At 42.4% G+C, this 18018-nt stretch overlaps 1 protein-coding gene across 2 annotated transcripts in view; it reads left to right on the top strand.

Moving 5' to 3' along the window:
- COL4A2 (collagen type IV alpha 2 chain) overlaps positions 1-18018 on the top strand; it is a 196129-nt gene that overhangs the window by 104528 nt on the left and 73583 nt on the right. For both annotated transcript variants that reach the window (XR_014546319.1, XM_083606368.1), the window contains exons 13-19: positions 1642-1728; positions 8459-8503; positions 12403-12465; positions 13525-13569; positions 14081-14134; positions 15867-15933; positions 16791-16892. Coding sequence is in view for 1 of the 2 variants with exons in the window: in XM_083606368.1 (XP_083462494.1) it covers positions 1642-1728; positions 8459-8503; positions 12403-12465; positions 13525-13569; positions 14081-14134; positions 15867-15933; positions 16791-16892 (463 nt within the window). In the remaining variant the exon portion in view is untranslated. The remainder of the gene's footprint in view (positions 1-1641; positions 1729-8458; positions 8504-12402; positions 12466-13524; positions 13570-14080; positions 14135-15866; positions 15934-16790; positions 16893-18018) is intronic.

Below are 18018 nucleotides of genomic sequence, written 5' to 3'. Positions count from 1 at the left end.
GGCCCTTGCCTGTTTGTCTTCAGTAGCTGGTTATCATGTATGTATATATGATGTTTCTGAACATGGAATTTCTATTTAGCTTCAAAAGATGTATTCTATAATAATTTGTCTAGTCTTTCTTTAAAACCATCCAAGTGACTGCCCATCATGATATTTTGCAGTAGGGAATTCTACCAATTAGTGTAAAATTTTAAAGAGAAGACTTTCTCTCATTATTCCTGAATATACTCAGTTGGTTAGAGCATGGTGCTGAAATCGCCAAGGTTGCCAGTTCAGTCCCCTTAGGGATAGCTTGCAGGGGGTTGGATGAGATCTTCAGGGTCCCTTCCAATTCTATGATTCTGTGATTTTATCTGCTGCCTTGCGGGATATCTTCAGGAAAAGAAAAGGCTAAGGAGTAAACACTACACAGATCCGGAACGGAGTCCCTAAGATGATTGGATGGCACCTTGTACACCTCCTTCCAGTACCTCTTGCAGACAATCTGGTGCCAAACGCCTTGCTCTGCTTTCCTGTGGACCCCATCTGGGAGGCTGAGAAGGGGGTCTTGTCATCTGGGCAGCCCAGAACCTCCAGACACACCGCCCAGGCTTGTGCTCCGGGGATGTCACTTCAGTGCTGCTAACATAGCAAAAAGAATATGGGAGGCAGCAGTTAGAATTATTGGTCTCTGCAGCCCTAGCAGGCATCCTGAATCTCCATTGGTTTGACTTCACCCCCAGAGGTGCACTCCATTGTCTTTTGAGACAGATGGATGCCAGCAACAAGAACTGTCATTCAAACTAACAGGATGAGCATGTAAGAACAAGCTAGTACTGTGAGACATGAAGAAAAATCTCTGTCCACACCATGCATAATTCTATAATTATTCATGATGTCCTCATAGTCATGTTTTCTAAAATCATTTAACTTGTTCATAGGGAAGAGATACAAGGGCTTTTGGATTCTGAACTGCAGTCACCCACAGTCCGCAAGGGCAATGGTCAGGGGTAATAGGAGTTGTAGCATAAACGAACAAATATAGAAACAGCATGTAATATATTAAGCTAAATTTATCTACACCATCAACCAAAATATCAATCTACAATAAAGAACATTGGAGAACCCAAAATAATAGGGCAGTGCATATATATATAATACAATATCAAAAGGAGAAATATGTTAGACCTCAAAGGATCTTCTTTAGCAGGAAATTGTATGATGATTTAAAAGTGAAGCCACACCCAAAGTGAAACCCCAGGAAACAAGCAAACAAAAGTAACATTTATAGTACTTGAAGAGCTATAACGCAATTCTAGTTTTGTCACATGGAATCCTTCCTGAGATGAGGAGGCCAAAATTCATTTGTTGTCCTTAGCACTTTGGTATATTTATAGCAGCAGATCCTCCAGCTTTTCAGATTTGAAATCAGTATAACATATGACTGTTCTCTTTATGGTGTTCATTCATAAACTGTGTTATTTTTACTGTTGTTAGCCGCTCTGAGCCCGGCTTCGGCTGGGGAGGGCGGGATATTATTATTATTATTATTATTATTATTATTATTATTATTATTATTCTGGTGTAGTTCAAAAAATGTACTACCACTTTTAAACCTTTATTTTACTTGTTGTTGACTATATTATTGTGGCTTTCCTGCAGGGTGATATTGGGCCCCCTGGTCTACCTGGGCGTCCATCAACAGGAGAGTTTGTCACTTCAACAGATGTAATTTCAAGTGAATATAAGGTAATAAGAAATCTTACGGAAAATTACTCCCAGTTATTCATTTCATAGAGTACAGAAACTAGCAAAGCATGTTTCCTGAGTGCTCTTATTCATCAAAATAGCAGGTGAATATTATCCTGTGGCCATATCTCATATGCTGTAAATGAAATAAAAGAATAATCTGGCTAGATTTCCTTTTTTTTAAAAAAATATTTTTATTTTTCCATATAAACACAATACAACAAACATAAACATACAAAAACAAAAACAAAACAAAAAACATGTATCGTTTCATATCCTAATTTCATATCCTATCTTCCCCGACTTCCTCATGCCTCCCCTTTCTGTATTCCAAATTCTTATCGATTGTTCAGCAAATCTTCCCTTATTTTAATTTAAATTTAGACTATTCTTCCTTGTTTTCCTTGTCTTAACCATTGCTAATAGTAACCATTTACTTTCCAGTCCAACATCATTCTAACTTTCATTAACTTTGTGATATTTCTTTAAATAGTCCTTGAATTTTTTCCATTCTTCTTGCGCTGCTTCTCTTCCCTGGTTTCGGATTCTGCTCGTCATTTCTGCCAAGCCCATATAGTCTATCACCTTCATCTGCCATTCTTCCAGTGTGGGTAGTTCTTGCGTCTTCCAGTACTTCGCAATGAGTATTCTAGCTGCTGTTGTGGCATACATAAAGAAAGTTATATCCGTCTTTAACACCCCTTGGCCGACAATACCCAAGAGAAAGGCCTCTGGTTTCTTGGGGAAAGTATATTTAAATACCTTTTTAAGTTCATTATAGATCATTTCCCAGAATGCCTTAATCTTCGGGCAGGTCCACCAAAGATGAAAAAATGTACCTTCAGTTTCTTTACATTTCCAACATTTGTTGTCAGGCACATGGTAAATCTTTGCAAGCTTGACTGGGGTTATGTACCACCTATATATCATTTTCATAATGTTTTCTCTTAAGGCATTACATGCCGTAAATTTTATCCCGGTGGTCCACAACTTTTCCCAATCAGCAAACAAAATATTATGACCAATGTCCTGAGCCCATTTAATCATAGCCGATTTAACCGTTTCATCTTGTGTATTCCATTTCAGCAGCAAATTGTACATTTTAGACAAATTCTTAGTACTGGGTTCTAACAGTTCTGTCTCCAATTTTGATTTTTCCACCTGGAAGCCAATTTTACTGTCCAGTTTAAACGCTTCATTAATTTGATGGTAGTGGAACCAGTCTCTCACCTTCCCTTTTAATTTCTCAAAACTCTGCAATCTCAATTTGTCCCCTTCCTTTTCCAAAATTTCCCAGTATCTTGGCCACTTGGACTCCATATTTAACTTTTTAACTGCCTTGGCTTCCATTGGCGACAGCCACCTTGGAGTTTTATTTTCCAGCAAGTCTTTATATCTGTCCCAGACATTTAGTAGTGCTTTTCTGACAATATGATTTTTAAAACTTTTATGTGCTTTAACCTTGTCATACCACAAATATGCATGCCACCCAAAAATGTTATTAAAACCTTCCAAATCCAAAATGTCTGTGTTTTCAAGAAGTAGCCATTCTTTCAGCCAGCAGAAAGCTGCCGCTTCATAGTAAAGTTTAAAGTCTGGCAGGGCAAACCCCCCTCTTTCCTTTGAATCCGTTAATATCTTAAATTTAATTCTGGGCTTTTTGCCCTGCCAGACAAATTTAGATATGTCTTTTTGCCACCTCTTGAAACAATCCATTTTATCAATTATTTGCAATGCTTGGAACAAAAACAACATTCTTGGCAATACATTCATTTTTATAGCTGCAATACGGCCTAACAAGGAAAGCTTTAAGTTGGACCAAATCTCCAAATCTTTTTTCACTTCTCTCCAAGTTTTCCCTCTCTTTCTAATGGGTGTTTTGTTCTCCAAATATCAATCAAGTCCATATTGTCAGTCATTTCAAAAAAAGTCTTTGGTAGTCTTCCATCTTTTGTTATTACCTGTCTTTGTGCCTTGTCCATATTTATTGAAACCACTCCATTCATATCTCCCATCAAAATTAAGTTGTAATCCATATGATCCATCAAAATTTCATGCAACTTCTTAAAAAATTCAGCTTTCCCTTCGTTTGGTGCATAGATTCCCACTATCAAATACTTCTCTCCTTGAGATTGAATTTCAATTGCCAAATATCTTCCTTGATCATCTTTAAAAATTTGTTTCGGTTGCAATTTTTCTTTTGCATAGATCACCACTCCTCTCTTTTTTACTCTGTCTGAAGATATAAATTCCTGTCCCAGTCTTTTATTTATTAATATTTTTCTGTGTGCTCTTGTCACGTGGGTCTCTTGTAGGCAAATCAAGTCCAATTGGTCTTTCTTTAAGGCATGAAATATATTTTTTCTCTTCCTGGGAATATTTAAGCCATTACAATTCCAGGTTAGAAGTTGCAGAGCCATGATGGGATTATTTACTCCTTCCTCCTACAGCTCCCTGTTTTTGTTCCTCGTCAGTCGGTGGTACCGTGTTCGTGTCCAGTGATGGATGCCCTTGTCCTGGAAATGTCTCTTTCTGTAGGTCTTCTTCGTGTTCTCCCAAGAACTTGTCTTTATCACTTACAGTCTTTATTCTTCTCTTCTTTCCCTTATATTTAAAAGACAAGCCTTGGGGAAATTCCCACCTGAATGGTATGTAATTCTTCTTCAGCAGTGTCACCAGGTCTTTATAATGTCCTCTTGCGTCCAAGATACTCTTAGGGATGTCTTTAAAGATCTCAATAAAAAAGTCTTCAATTCGAAGGGCTGTTTGGTAGTGCAGGTTCAATATTTTATCTCGCTCCTCCTTTGATCTTAAGGTAATAAGACAATCTCTGGGTCGATTTCTCTTCTGTCTTATTCCCAATCTAAATGCACTTTCTATCTTAAAATCTTCTTTCTTCAGCTCCTGCTTCCAAAAGTCAGAAAATTCTTTTGTCAAATCGTCCACCAAGTTCTCTCCTTCCTTTTCGGGCACAAGTCTGATCCTCAGGTTCCTCTCCTTGCGTTGCATATCCTGCATAGAGAGTGCCAGTTCATATTCATCCAATTTCTTGTAAACTGGTGGAAATTTTTCCTCCGCAGCAGTTGCAATTTCCTTAGCTTCCTCGGCTATCTTTCGTGTTGTAGATGAATCTTCCAATAATTTCCCAATTGCTTCTGCATTTGAGTTCACTTTATTCCCTAGGTCAGTTATACTTTTAGTATTTAGGTCAATTTTCCCAGAGATTTCTTCAATTTTTTTATTTGTTTCAGCAACTTGTACTTTAGTTTCAGCAACTTGCAATTTAGTCTCCGCACCTTGCTTTTTTAGTTCCTCCAAAGAGTCATTTATCTTCTCCAATACCTTGGCAAATGATTCTTCTGTAGACATTGCTTTCGCTTTTGGCTTTGCAGCCACTATAGTTCCAGAGGCTCCTGTTACAGAAGCCCTTCTTTGCATGTAAGTGTCAATTTTGTATTGTCTGCCAGATCTCAAGGTTGTTTCTTGTAACTCCCCTTTCTCTTTACCATCTGCCATAACAAAGTCTTTTAGTCAAGGTCATTCCCAGACTTTGAAACTCACAAACAAAGTTCTCAAATTTTAAACTCCACTTGTTGCTGAAACAATTTGTAGATCCTCTAGGGGGCGTAGAGTCAGTTCTATACTTCTCAAAGTAATCCCACACTCTTCAAAAGAGAAGGAATAAAAGTTTCATAGTCCCTTTCAATTTTTCTTTCCTTTTTCAAGGGGATCCCAGTCAATAGTGTCCTGTAAGTAACTTTGTAATGCCACAGAAACAGTGTTTCAAATTGAAAGTAACCAAAGTCAATTTAAGATATTTTTTAGCCTCTTATGGCAACAGTCCTTAGCCGGTTCCTTTTCTCCGGCAGTCCGATCCCAGGTTAAAGAGCAGCGATACTTAATCCAATTCTTTTAAATTGGCAGGGAAACACTTTTAAAATCTTCTTCCCCCTCCTCCTGCCTTCGGGGGGGGGAGTTCTTTGCTTTGGTGGTGGATTTCTTAAATCCCGCAAATTTCCTCTCAAGCAGTTACAGCTAGAGTGCCTTTCGCTTTGATCTTGCTACAGAACGGAAAGCAGACTTCCTTTTTAATGCTTGTCCGTCTCGGTGCCCAATTTCTTTACTTTTAGTGTCCAATTATATTTTAGCAGTCAATCCTACTCACGGATAGTTGTTCTTTTAATCCAATTTCCCGGGAAGAAGTCAGCGCTCTCCGCTAATGGCGACGCGGCTTCGCTTCGCAGGCTGGGTGAAGACGACTCTCAGCACCGCTCCAAAACCCCTCCGCTCCTCCGGAGCCTTTAAAAAGGCTATTTCGCAGCGTCGGGGGGGCGCAAAGGTGCCCGCCGAGTCTCCAGTTCACAGGCAACGCGCCTGTGATTTTTAAGGGTCCCCGCTTCGCCGTAGCTGACAGGACCCGAACCCACGAAGCAGATCTCTCCCGGAGCTCCGGTTGAGATCCGCCATTAAGCGCCGGCGCTGACCGGAAGTCTCTAATCTGGCTAGATTTCCTTCCAAAACATATTTTTAAATGAAACCCTAATCTTAAGAATTTAATATCTTTGTATTTTCTATTGTGATTAAATAATCACAGAATCATTCCAGAAATATTCTGTATCTTGTACAGCGAAGATCTCTCCAATGTTGGTACAAGGTTTTACTCCAGAAATTTTGCTAGTTAAAATACATGTCAAGAAATGACTGACCAAAGATCTGTGTTCTGACCTTATAGTGCTTTAAACAAAAAACAAAGAAACAACCCTGCAACCAGACTGAATCATGGACTCCCCCTTTCCTTGCTTTAGCTGTGTGGGTGCTTTGTCCTTTAACTATGCATAGGGTCTTTTTCCATGGTTCTCAGCAACAAAGTTTCTTCTTACATGTCCTAAGTCAGGGATGGGCAAAATATAGGAGACCGAGTGCCCAAACTGCAACCCAAAACCCACTTATTTATCAATTGCCAACACGGCAGTTTAACCTGTATATCTCATTTTTTTCTGTATGTTTCACGTTTCTTCTTTATGACTGCTGTTGTAATAAATAATCCTTCATAAAAGTTATTGCATTGCGTTCTTCATTAAATTATCTTTCCGTTGATATATAATTTTATGGTATAACTCAGTGCTTTTTTCTAAAAAGAATGTTTAGGGGTACTCTTTTTGACTCAAGAAAATCACCACCGGGGGGAAATACAGCTCAAATCGGGGAAAATAAATAGAGTGAATTTCTTCTCCCTTTAAATTCACAAAATGTTTAGGGGTATGCATCCCTCTGCACCCCTACAGAAAAAAGCACTGGTATTACTCCAAATCAAAATGGTGTTATGAGCCATCAAACATTTTTTCCAAGAGGTTCCACAATTTGGGCCACACTGGAAGACTGCACTAAGAGCCACCCTCTCCCAATTTTTAATATGAGATAATAATGATTGTCTGCATGTGCACATACAAATAAATAAATATAAATAAATAAATAAACCCAACCAGATGGGCAGGGCATAAATATATTATTATTATTATATATTGCTATTTCTTCAGCTGCCGTTTGATCACAGCCTCCACGGAATGAATTTCTCTGTTGGCTTCTGCGGGAAAGCCCAGTGAACATGTAAACTCAGCAGCCCCTTCTTCGGTTGCCATCTTTATACGCTTACTGACCTGGGAGTTAAGTCCTGCTGAACTTAAGGAGGCTTACTCCCGAGTAGGAAAAACAGACTAGTGGGAGGCCCTGGCGCATTAAAAGTCAATGCCTGCTCAGCCCCTTGATGCTCGCCAGGCCCTGGTGCTGCAGGGTTTGGACAGCGCACACGAGCCCTCCTCTCCCCCTCCCCCCCCGCACGGAAGCTACGGCCCTGCTGGGACAACAGTGCGCGTGCCCACAGAGAGGGCTCTGAGTGCCCTCTCTGGCACACATGCCATAGGTTCGCCACCACTGGATTAGGATCTGACAGTACATCTCCAAGCAATTCGAAGTAGACAATAAAGGTTTTTTATCAGTCAACAACACAATGATTCTCCACCTCCCCATGTTATACTGCGGAAATGAAAAAAAGCTGGCTGGGGTGTGAGGTGATAACAAGGGATGGATTTCTTTTCTGGAAGGACTGTAAGTAACATTCAGTTCTTAAACTCAGCAGATTAGTGGACTCAGAAGTCCTGGCTCTGATTCCTGGTAGATCTCAGGGTTCTGGTAAAAAACAAAGCAGATTCCACATGTCTGCTCTAAATCTGCATGACATGCAGCCAGAGAGAGAGTTTTGTGCCTTCGCATTTGAGTGATAAATTTTGACCAGGATTTACATGCAGTTGTGGGTGTGTTTGGGTACAGAATTCATTTGAGTCCTATGCTCCTTTGTTGCACCGTGGGTGGAGTAGGAAGAGACAGAGGCAATGTTTTGCTTTCCATTAGGTTCAGCAAGATTCTTTTATTTTATAATACCTTCTCTCCTCATGTAATGTAATGCCAGTGTTTGGCTCTGCATGCAAGGATTCAAACTGGGTACTGTCTGTTCCTAGTACTGATCCATTTTGGCTCCTCTGCTGGTGGCATTGCATACTGACCAGCACTGGGAACACACTGTCAGTGTATCAAAGATGCACTGTCACAGGTTACTTGCATCCAAATATTCTATCCAGTGTAAATTTAGCCTAGGACAGAACTCTAAATTTGATTTTTGAATAATACAAATGTCTTGCTCAAGCATTAACTGTTCTTTTTTATATATTGTTAGGGTGAGAAAGGAATAAAAGGAATTAGGGGAGAAGCTGGAATTCCGGTAAGTACACAGAAAGAAATGCAGCACAATTATTATTTTTTAAATAATTTTTATTAACAGGCCAATCACATCACATTATTCAAATCACATTGGTTCCGAATTATACAGCCAAATTTTAAATTTTTTGAGGGTACCCATATATCAAGCTCCGCACGAGTCCAAAATTCCGGATAAGTCCAGACATCACTCATTTTACTGCATTAATTAATCAGTTCTATCCAGTTCAATCCGGATAGTCCTTTATTTCTTATCTTGTAGTCATATATTCCTTTCTTTGCGCTCTCTGATGATTCTCACAAGCAGACTAAAAGCTGGCGTCTCTGTGTGGGTTTTGTACTCTTCAAAAGCTAAATCAGTCCAGGACAGCCTCTGTTTAACGCTTCCATAAACAAGATTAATCTTCGGTCTGTCCTTTATTTTTCCAGGCTAGCCAAATAAATCAAATAGGTCAGAGGGCTCTGTCAGGTCAAACTTTCAATTCCGACACTCCTTCTCTTTCCAACATTCCTGATTCTCCTCCCCCGTCCTTCTTTCTCCGGCAAGCCTGTCTTGGCGAGACGCCATTTTTTAACTGCGTCATAAAAATTTTCCACTTTCTCACCGTTCAAATCTTCTCTCCTGTTGTAATCCATCCCCACACAGTTCTTAAAATCCTGCTTATGATTCTTAAAAAACGCGACGATCTTGTTTCTTTCTGGGGTGGAGGGTTATTTTATCACATCATATAAAGGGAAAGAAAGGGTTTTTCCTCCACCCCCCCTTCGTTCCAAACATACAGTCTCTTAGTGGTGACACATCAAAGGATTTACTTATCCATCCGTCGCTCCCGGTCACAGAGATCCATTACTCAGCAGCCTTATCGTCGAGCTTTACTTGATATATGTGCTTCAGGTTCATTTCCAATCATATGTTTCCAATTATAATTCCGAGCTGAAGCAACCAGCACGCGCTAATTGGAATCGGCGTCAGGAAGAGCTGACTTCACCGAAGGCTCGCGCCAAGTGTTCGGCACCCCCATCTCTCGGATCAGGGGGTGCATTATGAACACCGCTGGCAAGACAGGGTCCCCCCACCTCCTGGGGGGAAGGGAAGGCTGCCTACTTCCCATAGCAGCCCCTGAATTACCTTGTATGGGTCAGAGAGATGTTATTGTCGGCCATCTTCCAACGCGCCACCTGGTGGCCCCCGAAATGCAGCACAATTATACTCCTGTGTTCAATATAATCAGTAGTATGTCAATAGGAAAGAGCCAAGGCACCATACGCCCTACTTTGATTAATCCATTTTGTTTCTCCCTTTTGAAATGGATTGGTTATGATCCCCAGGTTGTACACTGTTTTCATTTTGGGAGAAGACAGGAACAAAGTCGGTGTCAAGCAGTTCTGGCTTCTCTCTGCCACCCAGTAGCATTTCTCCATCTTCTCCACACAGAGGAACTATTACTTCTTTGTTCTTCCTCCTGCTTTGAATACAGCCGAATAAACCTTTAGAAATTATTTTTAACCTCTCTTGCAAGCCTGAGCTCCTTCTGAGCTTTGGCCTGCCTGCCTGCCTTCTCCCTGCAATCACATTTCTTAAAGTCAGAGTGCATGTCCGACTACACTCAGCTTTCCCTTTCCTTTGTATAATGTATCCCAATAGGAGGTGGCCCCCTCATTCTCTCAGGTAAACTCAGGCACACTGTCACATGCACACAGCCCCCCTCATCTGCTGATTTATGCAGATCAGCTGATCTGGGACAGGGCCAGTCCACCCATAAGGAAAGGTGAGGCTGCTGGATCCACAGGGGCATCACCCGCTGCAGCAATGTAGCAATGACTGTGGTGCAATCCTTGGAGGCTGGATCTGCCACTGCCTCAGTGCCCCCCCTCCGTGCCACCTCTGCAGTGGCCTCATGGCGAATAGGAGGGGCTGCCCTCTGGGGTCTCCTGGGGTCTGCATACATCCAGTGTGATTAAGAGGGGGCCTCGTATCCCCCCCAAAACAATCACCTTTGATTCCCACTTCAGCTGTCGAGTAAGGTTGATTTTATTCCCCTCTTGTTTCTGATGTAGATCTTTATTGCCCACTTGTTCCTGATGTGGATCTTAATTCACCCCTTTTTTGCTGGTGGGGGTGGCAGCACCATTTTGTGGTTTCCCTCAAGTGCCAAAGCATCTTGGGCCAGCTCTGAGTTTTATCAAAGGATTTATGTGATTAGGAGGAGAGGGCAGATGGCACCCAGATTAGCAAAGTGGGCTCTGTGCATTCCACCACTGAAATGATGTTGGTTTTAACCTTTTGCTGACACCTCCAAAATCAGTGGGGTCTTTGTGGGACATAAAAAGTTCAGGCGGGAATGGATGAGGCCTCCACCTGATCCACCTTTCTCTTACAATGAAATTGTCAACCTGTTGCAGTCCAGTATTGCCTTCATTGTTCTCCCATGCATGTTCAGACCTGAGTTGAAGCCATTTTTATAATAAAATGCAATTACAGCACCAGGCGAAACATGATTGAGACTTTTAAGGGCTCTGGTGTCTGTTATTAAATATGTTCTGTTCTTTCATTCAACTAATTTTATTACTTGTTGGATATACATTGGTGGTTTGTGATTAATAGCCTCTTAGTTGCCCCTTCATTAGTTCATTTTGTTTGCCACAGCATTAGTTTCTGTTCCTACATGAGGAGATTTTAATTGCGGTTTCCTCCATTGTTTATGGAGCTATTTCACTGTTAAAAATTATTAAAGTATACCCCGCCCATATGGCTGGGCCTCCCCAGCCACTCTGGGCGGCTTCCATAAAAACCAAAAATACAGTAAAATATCACACGTTAAAAACTTCCCTGAACAGGGCTACCTTAAAGTAGAGGAGGATCTATTTCATAAAGGGAAAGGGAAAGCATGTGGGATCCTCACTATCTTGATGCACTTCTGTAGTGGATCCCACCACTAACTCCCAATTAATATGTAGCAGATTCACCCCTCTAACTGCCCCCAATTAAATATAGCAGACCCATCTCACAGTATGCCAATTAAATGAAAGTCTACAATTTACCACAGGTCTTGTGTGAGGGAAAACCTAGTAATTTCAAGTCTTAGGCAGGAGTTGATCAAACAAGAAAAGTTGTATTTACAAAAAGTTTGTGAAACAAATTTGAGTCAGGAGACATGTTCTTTCAGGTAGAAGTTAATTTATTACTTAAACTCTCCTCATCCCTTTCTCCCATCCCAACCAAGCCCTGTCCAACTTCTTCCCCAGAAACAGCGACTGCCATTTCCCCTCTGAAAGTGCTGTTCCGCCCCTCCCCTCTGGCAGCCAATCCGAGAGAGGCTCTTGCCCTCTGCTGGAATTTTGAGGCGCTTTATCACCCATCACAACTTCCTATCTCTATGCAAAGTTCTTCCTGCTTGGCTCAGTTGTAATATAAGCAGGACTGGAGAAAACTGCTTTAAAGCAGCAGCAGACAGCAAAGCTCACTGGGGAGGCTTCCCTCTCACACTCTTTTTTGTTGTAAAAGGGAGGCCTGTGCTTTAAATGTGAACAGGACAAACATACGCTTTAGAGAGTATGTTTCGCCCATACTTGTTCATGGAAATGCTCTCTCTGCTATTGTCAAGATCCTCTCCATGCAATTTGATTGTTGGCATTCATCTGTCTTGAGAGACAATGGAGTATGACTTCTGGGGTGAAGTCAAACCACTGCATTCGTAGTACAAGCCTGGCCTGTATGTCTGGAGGTCCTGGGCGGCCCAGACAACAGGACCCATCTCTCAGCCTCACCAATGGGGTCCAAAGGAAAGCAGAGCTATATGTTTGGCTGCAGGAGTTGCCAGAAGGAGCAATGCGTACAATTTGATTATCGTGCTAAATCTAATTGTGATGTTAAATCAGAGCAAATCTTTCTTTCTTTGTTAGGGTCATCATGCACTTTCAGCAGAAAAGGGAGAGGAAGGAATAACAGGCTTTACAGGACAAAGAGTAAGTATCTGGTCAAAATAAGGAGCAAATTGTTTGCCATTCTCAATATGATATTGTCCCTGTCATTCTACCAGACCATCAGAGACTGTCACAATTAAATGTTACATTTTGGGTGGTGTGGATTTAGAAAATGCATCCGGTCAAATTTTATTTTGGGTGATACTGTTGGTTCTGGGTTTTTACCATATTTGGCATCAGAAACGAATTCCCCCCATGCTGGGATAGCATGAGACCCTTAGTCTAAGGCTTGCGAGTTCAAATAATGGGGTAAAAATTAATTGTTGTTGTTGTTGTTGTTGTTGTTGTTGTTGTTGTTGTTGTTGTTAAAGCCCCCCGTTAGTACCCTGGATTGCAGAGGGTTGGACTAGATGGCTCTTGTGGTTCTTTCTAACTCTACAAGGTGGCTTCCTCACTGTTGACTTTCAGGGGAAATAGAAAAAACATTCCTGTTCACCAGGGCATTTGATGATTGGTAATTACACAACAAATGTGAAATTAGTAACTATGAGGACATGTATTTGTTTGTATATGTTTTTTAGTTCTAACTTATTTTTAAATGGTTTTATATGATTTTGTTTTAGATTGTTCTGCTTTAACATTTTGATAGTTACTACCCTGGGGATGCGGGTGGCGCTGTGGGTTAAACCACAGAGCCTAGGACTTGCCAATCAGAAGGTCGGCGGTTCGAACCCCCGCAACGGGGTGAGCTCCCGTTGCTCGGTCCGAGCTCCTGCCAACCTAGCAGTTCGAAAGCACCTCAAAGTGCAAGTAGATAAATAGGTACCGCTCCGACGGGAAGGTAAACGGCATTTCCGTGTGCTGCTCTGGTTCGCCAGAAGCGGCTTAGTCATGCTGGCCACATGACCCGGAAGCTGTACGCCGGCTCCCTTGGCCAATAAAGTAAGATGAGCACTGCAACCCCAGAGTCGGCCACGACTGGACCTAATGGTCAGGGGTCCCTTTACCTTTACTACCCTGGGCTCCTGTGGGAGGAAGGACAGGAAAACAAACAAACAAACAAACAAACAAACAAACAAATAACCAACCATGATTTCATAGGGTTTGCCGGGAATCAACGGTCTCACTGGAACAGAAGGGGATGTGGTAAGTTTGTAGCCCTGAAATCAGATTGTGGCTTGGATCTTGAAATAAGGAACTAGCTGGAGGGGAAATTCCCATTCCATCTCCTTCCCCTCTCCACTTGTGCCCTCCCAAGGTGAGGGAAAGTGGACTTAGCTAAGCCTGGCAGGACAGCTTACTGTATGGTATTAACCCCTTCATGCATTCATTAGACTTTTGCATGTTGGTTATATGAGGCTGTGTGGTTATCCCACACAGATTGGATGAAAACAGTTCAAGCGCCCTGTGGAGCTGCTCCTTTAGCAGAGCCAACAAAATGGTCTTAGTTCCCACCTCTTCCTCTGCTGCAGTGCATACTTGTGCAATATCCAGAAAGTTTATCTTAAAAAGGTGACAGCGGCAACTAACAAATGGGGGGGGGGGAGAGAGAGAGTTTAGAGAGTGAATTTAGGTGAGAGGGGAAGCATGAAAGATTGTCTATGGAGTTTTGATAAAATCATGAAAGTACTTTCAATTGTTTTGAACTGTATTTCAGGGTTTCCCAGGACCTGATGGCTTCCCTGGCATACCTGGTCAAAAAGGAACTAAGGTAGCTTGTTATTCTAATATGTTGCTTGCACAATATTAATTCCAGGGCTGGAGCAAGTTGTACAGAAGGGCTCTTTTCAAATTCTGTGCTTCATTGGTCAATAATCCCAAGTGTTGTGGCCTGGTGAAGGTGAGAAACACCTTGTAGGGGATCACCTGTGCACTCCTTCATTCCTTCACTATACTCCGGACCCCATAGGAAAGCACAAGAGAGCCTGGTCAGTCATGGGACCCAGGCAAGAGGTACAACAACTGCATAGCACCCAAGCGCAGATGGAAGAGTGGGGCTTGGGTAAGCCAGACAATCCCAGTATGGCAAATAAAACCAAACCTGGACATTCCAGGCAGGAAGGAAGATGCAGCCCACATGTCTACTGCAATGGAGGGGGTTGGCCTGAGTGTCCATGGAAGGAGAGACCTGCCAAGAACAAGCTGGAGGGATGTCAGTGGGTTGGTTCATACGGTCAATGTTAGCTGTATTTAATAAGTGATAGTTAAAGCTCAGGCATCTGGCCGACAATCACTTAAACAGAATTGTTAAAAGAACCAGTGAGAGCTGCTGAGCCTGGAATGCAGGCTGAATGTTTTGCCGCTCTTCTCTCTGTAGCTTCTGGGTAGCTTCTGGGTATTGACAGCTGCTTAAGGAGAAGGTCCAGGGTCACACATAATCCAGTGGTAAATGTCCAAACCAACTGCAAACATTAACTTGAAAGCAACTCTTAACCATAGTTAATAAAGCATAGTTAAGATGCTGGGCTAGGTTCACAAATAACGCTAAATCATGGTTTAATAAACAGTGGTTGAAAAAGCATGGTTTAAGTTTTATGTATGAACTATGCCTGTGAGAGGTCCATGAACTGCCCTGTGTGCTGTGGAAGATACGTTTGTACCCTGGTGCCGACTGCTTTTCTTACCAGCAGAGTCCATCCCAGGGTGGAGCAAGTGGTGTCCAAGACAGCGCAGCTTGATGAAATTGGAACTTTTTATGTTACATTACTCTTTATTTATTTTGCCCCCCAAAGGCCCCTAAGTAAACCACAAATTCAAATACGAACAATACAAATGAGAAAACTTCAAGATAAGAATATCTTAACATTTCAAAAAATGTTTGGGGTTGTGGGGTCAGGCAGAGGCCTTCCTTGATGGTTCCAGCCCAGTCTCTCCCCTGTCGCAAACCTCACCCTCTTACCTCCTGCCCTTGCCATTCTTCTTCCACTCTACCAGCAATGTGAAAACACCTGCTGTGTCTGAGCTCCAAATTCAGACTCCATTTTATGTTAGACTTAAGTATGTCTTTTTAACTGAATTACCATTTTAAGCCTGCCTGAAAAAAGCTGCTGTATTTGTTACTCTTCAACAAGTATTCCGAGTGAGTAAATGTTATTTTTACCTTTTACAAGAATAAAAAGAAAAGAAAAAAGAAATACAGCATTCATCTTTAAGGAAGATAGGAGGTTTCAATGTGTTGCTCACTCCAGAGGAGATGACACTCCTAAAATATATTTATTTTAGCAATAATTTACTTTGGTACAGACATTCTAACTCACATGGATCATGTGCAGAAAGATGACAAAGAGAAATTACAGAAATTTGTGGGGAATGAGAGGCAATCTTAGACATATTCCTGTGACATGAGGGAGGATGTTTGTATTTATTTTATTTGTTCAGAATAAGGAAAGTATTTTACATGCAACCACAAATAAAACCAGTGAACTGAATTTGCATTTACACAGGGAGAGCCAGGAGACAAAGGTGCTCAAGGACCACCAGCTTATGCACCATATCCCAAACTAATAAAAGGTATTGCTTTTCAACCCTTCTTCTGATTTTTTTAAAAAATGAGGTGATAGTAGTCATATCTTGATAAAAATTCCACAGGTGTCAGCACAAAATGGTTGTAATTGGTGTGAAAAAAAGAGGTGCTGGCACTCCATGCCATTGAGTACAGTCACAAAACCCCTTCTTTTAGTGCAGCTGAATATGTTTGATGCAGCCTACTATTTTCATGCAGTAAAGTGGGGTGGGAGTTGTGACATGGCTGACTCCTCTTGTGGCAACTAACCTTCCTCAATGTCCACTGCTTGGGAGGCATGTGCATTGCTTTGGTTTAAGAAGGCAACATCCCTATTAGAGTATATTGTGTGGCAGTATGAAGTACTTGCCAGGGTTATTAGTGCAGTGGCCAGAATAAACTTTCCTGGCTCTTACATATGCAAGGATGGCATACTAAGCCAAACTATGACGAAAAGTAACTGAACGGTCCAAATCCAGAAAATGGAGCTTATTGCGGGTGAGTTTAATAACTCAATGTGGGCACAGAGCTGTGTACCCATATCCTCCCCACTTGTCACAGTCCATGCCACAATGGGGAAACCAGCATTTCCCAAGGTGTGGAGAGGACTCAGTGACATTAGATTTGGGGGACTGGCAGGAGATGGAGAAAGCGGGTTACAGTATGGGCTACAGAAACTTAATGAATTCCTCTTCATGGACCTTGATCCAGCTGGGTTATGGTTGTGAGGGTGTTGTGCTCTGAGAATGTGTAGTATGCAAGCAAAAATGGGTAGTGGCTAAATGCCCATTTGGGAGACATGGTAAATCTCTATATCTGTGTCCTTAAGCCTGAAATCCAATCTGTACTTTGGGGATATTTTCAGGTGCAAGAGGTGACTGGGGACTCCCTGGTGCTCCTGGGCCCGAGGGTGACCGGGGCGAGCAAGGCAGTCCTGGAAGTGTTGGTCTACAAGGATCATCAGATGGTAATTTACAGCCACTTTCTTACTCCAATATTGACTTGGGAATAGTAAATTCACTTTTTTCACATTCACATTTACATTATTTTTATTTCATTCTCATATTTGTTGCTCTTATCTGAATCGCAGCAAACAATTATGCAGCTTGAATCATCTACAGCAGACATGTCCAACGCATCGATTGTGCAATGGATTTTTGTTGATCGTGACCAAGGCCTCAGCACGCCTCCGCCCACCGCCCTCTCTCATGGTCGCCAGGTGCCCTCAGCACATGCTTAGCCACAACTGGAGCAACTCCACATGGGCAGTCGAGGCTACATATAGCCAGGCTGCTGCAGCAAGTGCTCAGGCTGGTGCTGGCCATCTCAAGCATCCAGCTGCAGGCTTTCCCCAACGGCCAGTCAGGTGACTGGCCCTGAAAGGCAAGAGGTGCCTGCCTCTGCCCCCTACAAGCTGCAGCCCCGGGGCAGGGAGGCAAAGATGAGGCGCACAGGCTCCGCACAGGCTGCAGCGCTGCAGAGGCACCCAGTCAGCCCCTGGAAGCCAAGCCCCAGGGCAGGGAGGTGCGTGGACTCCACCTGGCCTGCAGTGCTGCAGAGGGAGCCACGTGAAGGGCAGCGTTTGAGAGAGACAATTACATCCCTAATCCCCCTCCCCCCACCCGCTGGTTCCCATGGAAAGAAAATGCCCTCTCCTTCCTAGTTGTGCGTGGATGCAGAACTTTCCTCACCTTTCCAGCTCCAGCCTAGCTGTGTTTACTCGAAAGTAATCTGCTGCCCCCCCCCCAGCTCTTCGTTTGATAAAGGAGGAATTGGACATTTAGGAGCGTGTTGGCTTCCCATGTGCGCCACAGGCCCTGGGAGGGGGCTGGTGTGGGAGTGATAATTTGTTATTTTTTTCACCATCATCATAATTTATTATTTATACCCTGCCCATCTAGCTGGGTTTCCCCAGCCAAATATAATATATTTAAATTGAAGAATGACAATGGGAGAGTGTGGTAAATCACTGCCAGTTTTTTGTATTGGATAGATCGCAGCCTAATGGAAGCTGGACATGCCTGACTTCATATCAGCTCGGGCAGTGATTAACTTAGAAAAATAATGAAAAACACTTTTGCATTCTGTTTTTG

Source organism: Podarcis filfolensis, assembly GCF_964270895.1.
Source record: "Podarcis filfolensis genome assembly, chromosome: 3".
In the NCBI taxonomy this organism is placed as follows: Eukaryota; Metazoa; Chordata; class Lepidosauria; order Squamata; family Lacertidae; genus Podarcis; species Podarcis filfolensis.
This window is presented reverse-complemented; position numbering and strand designations above follow the sequence as displayed.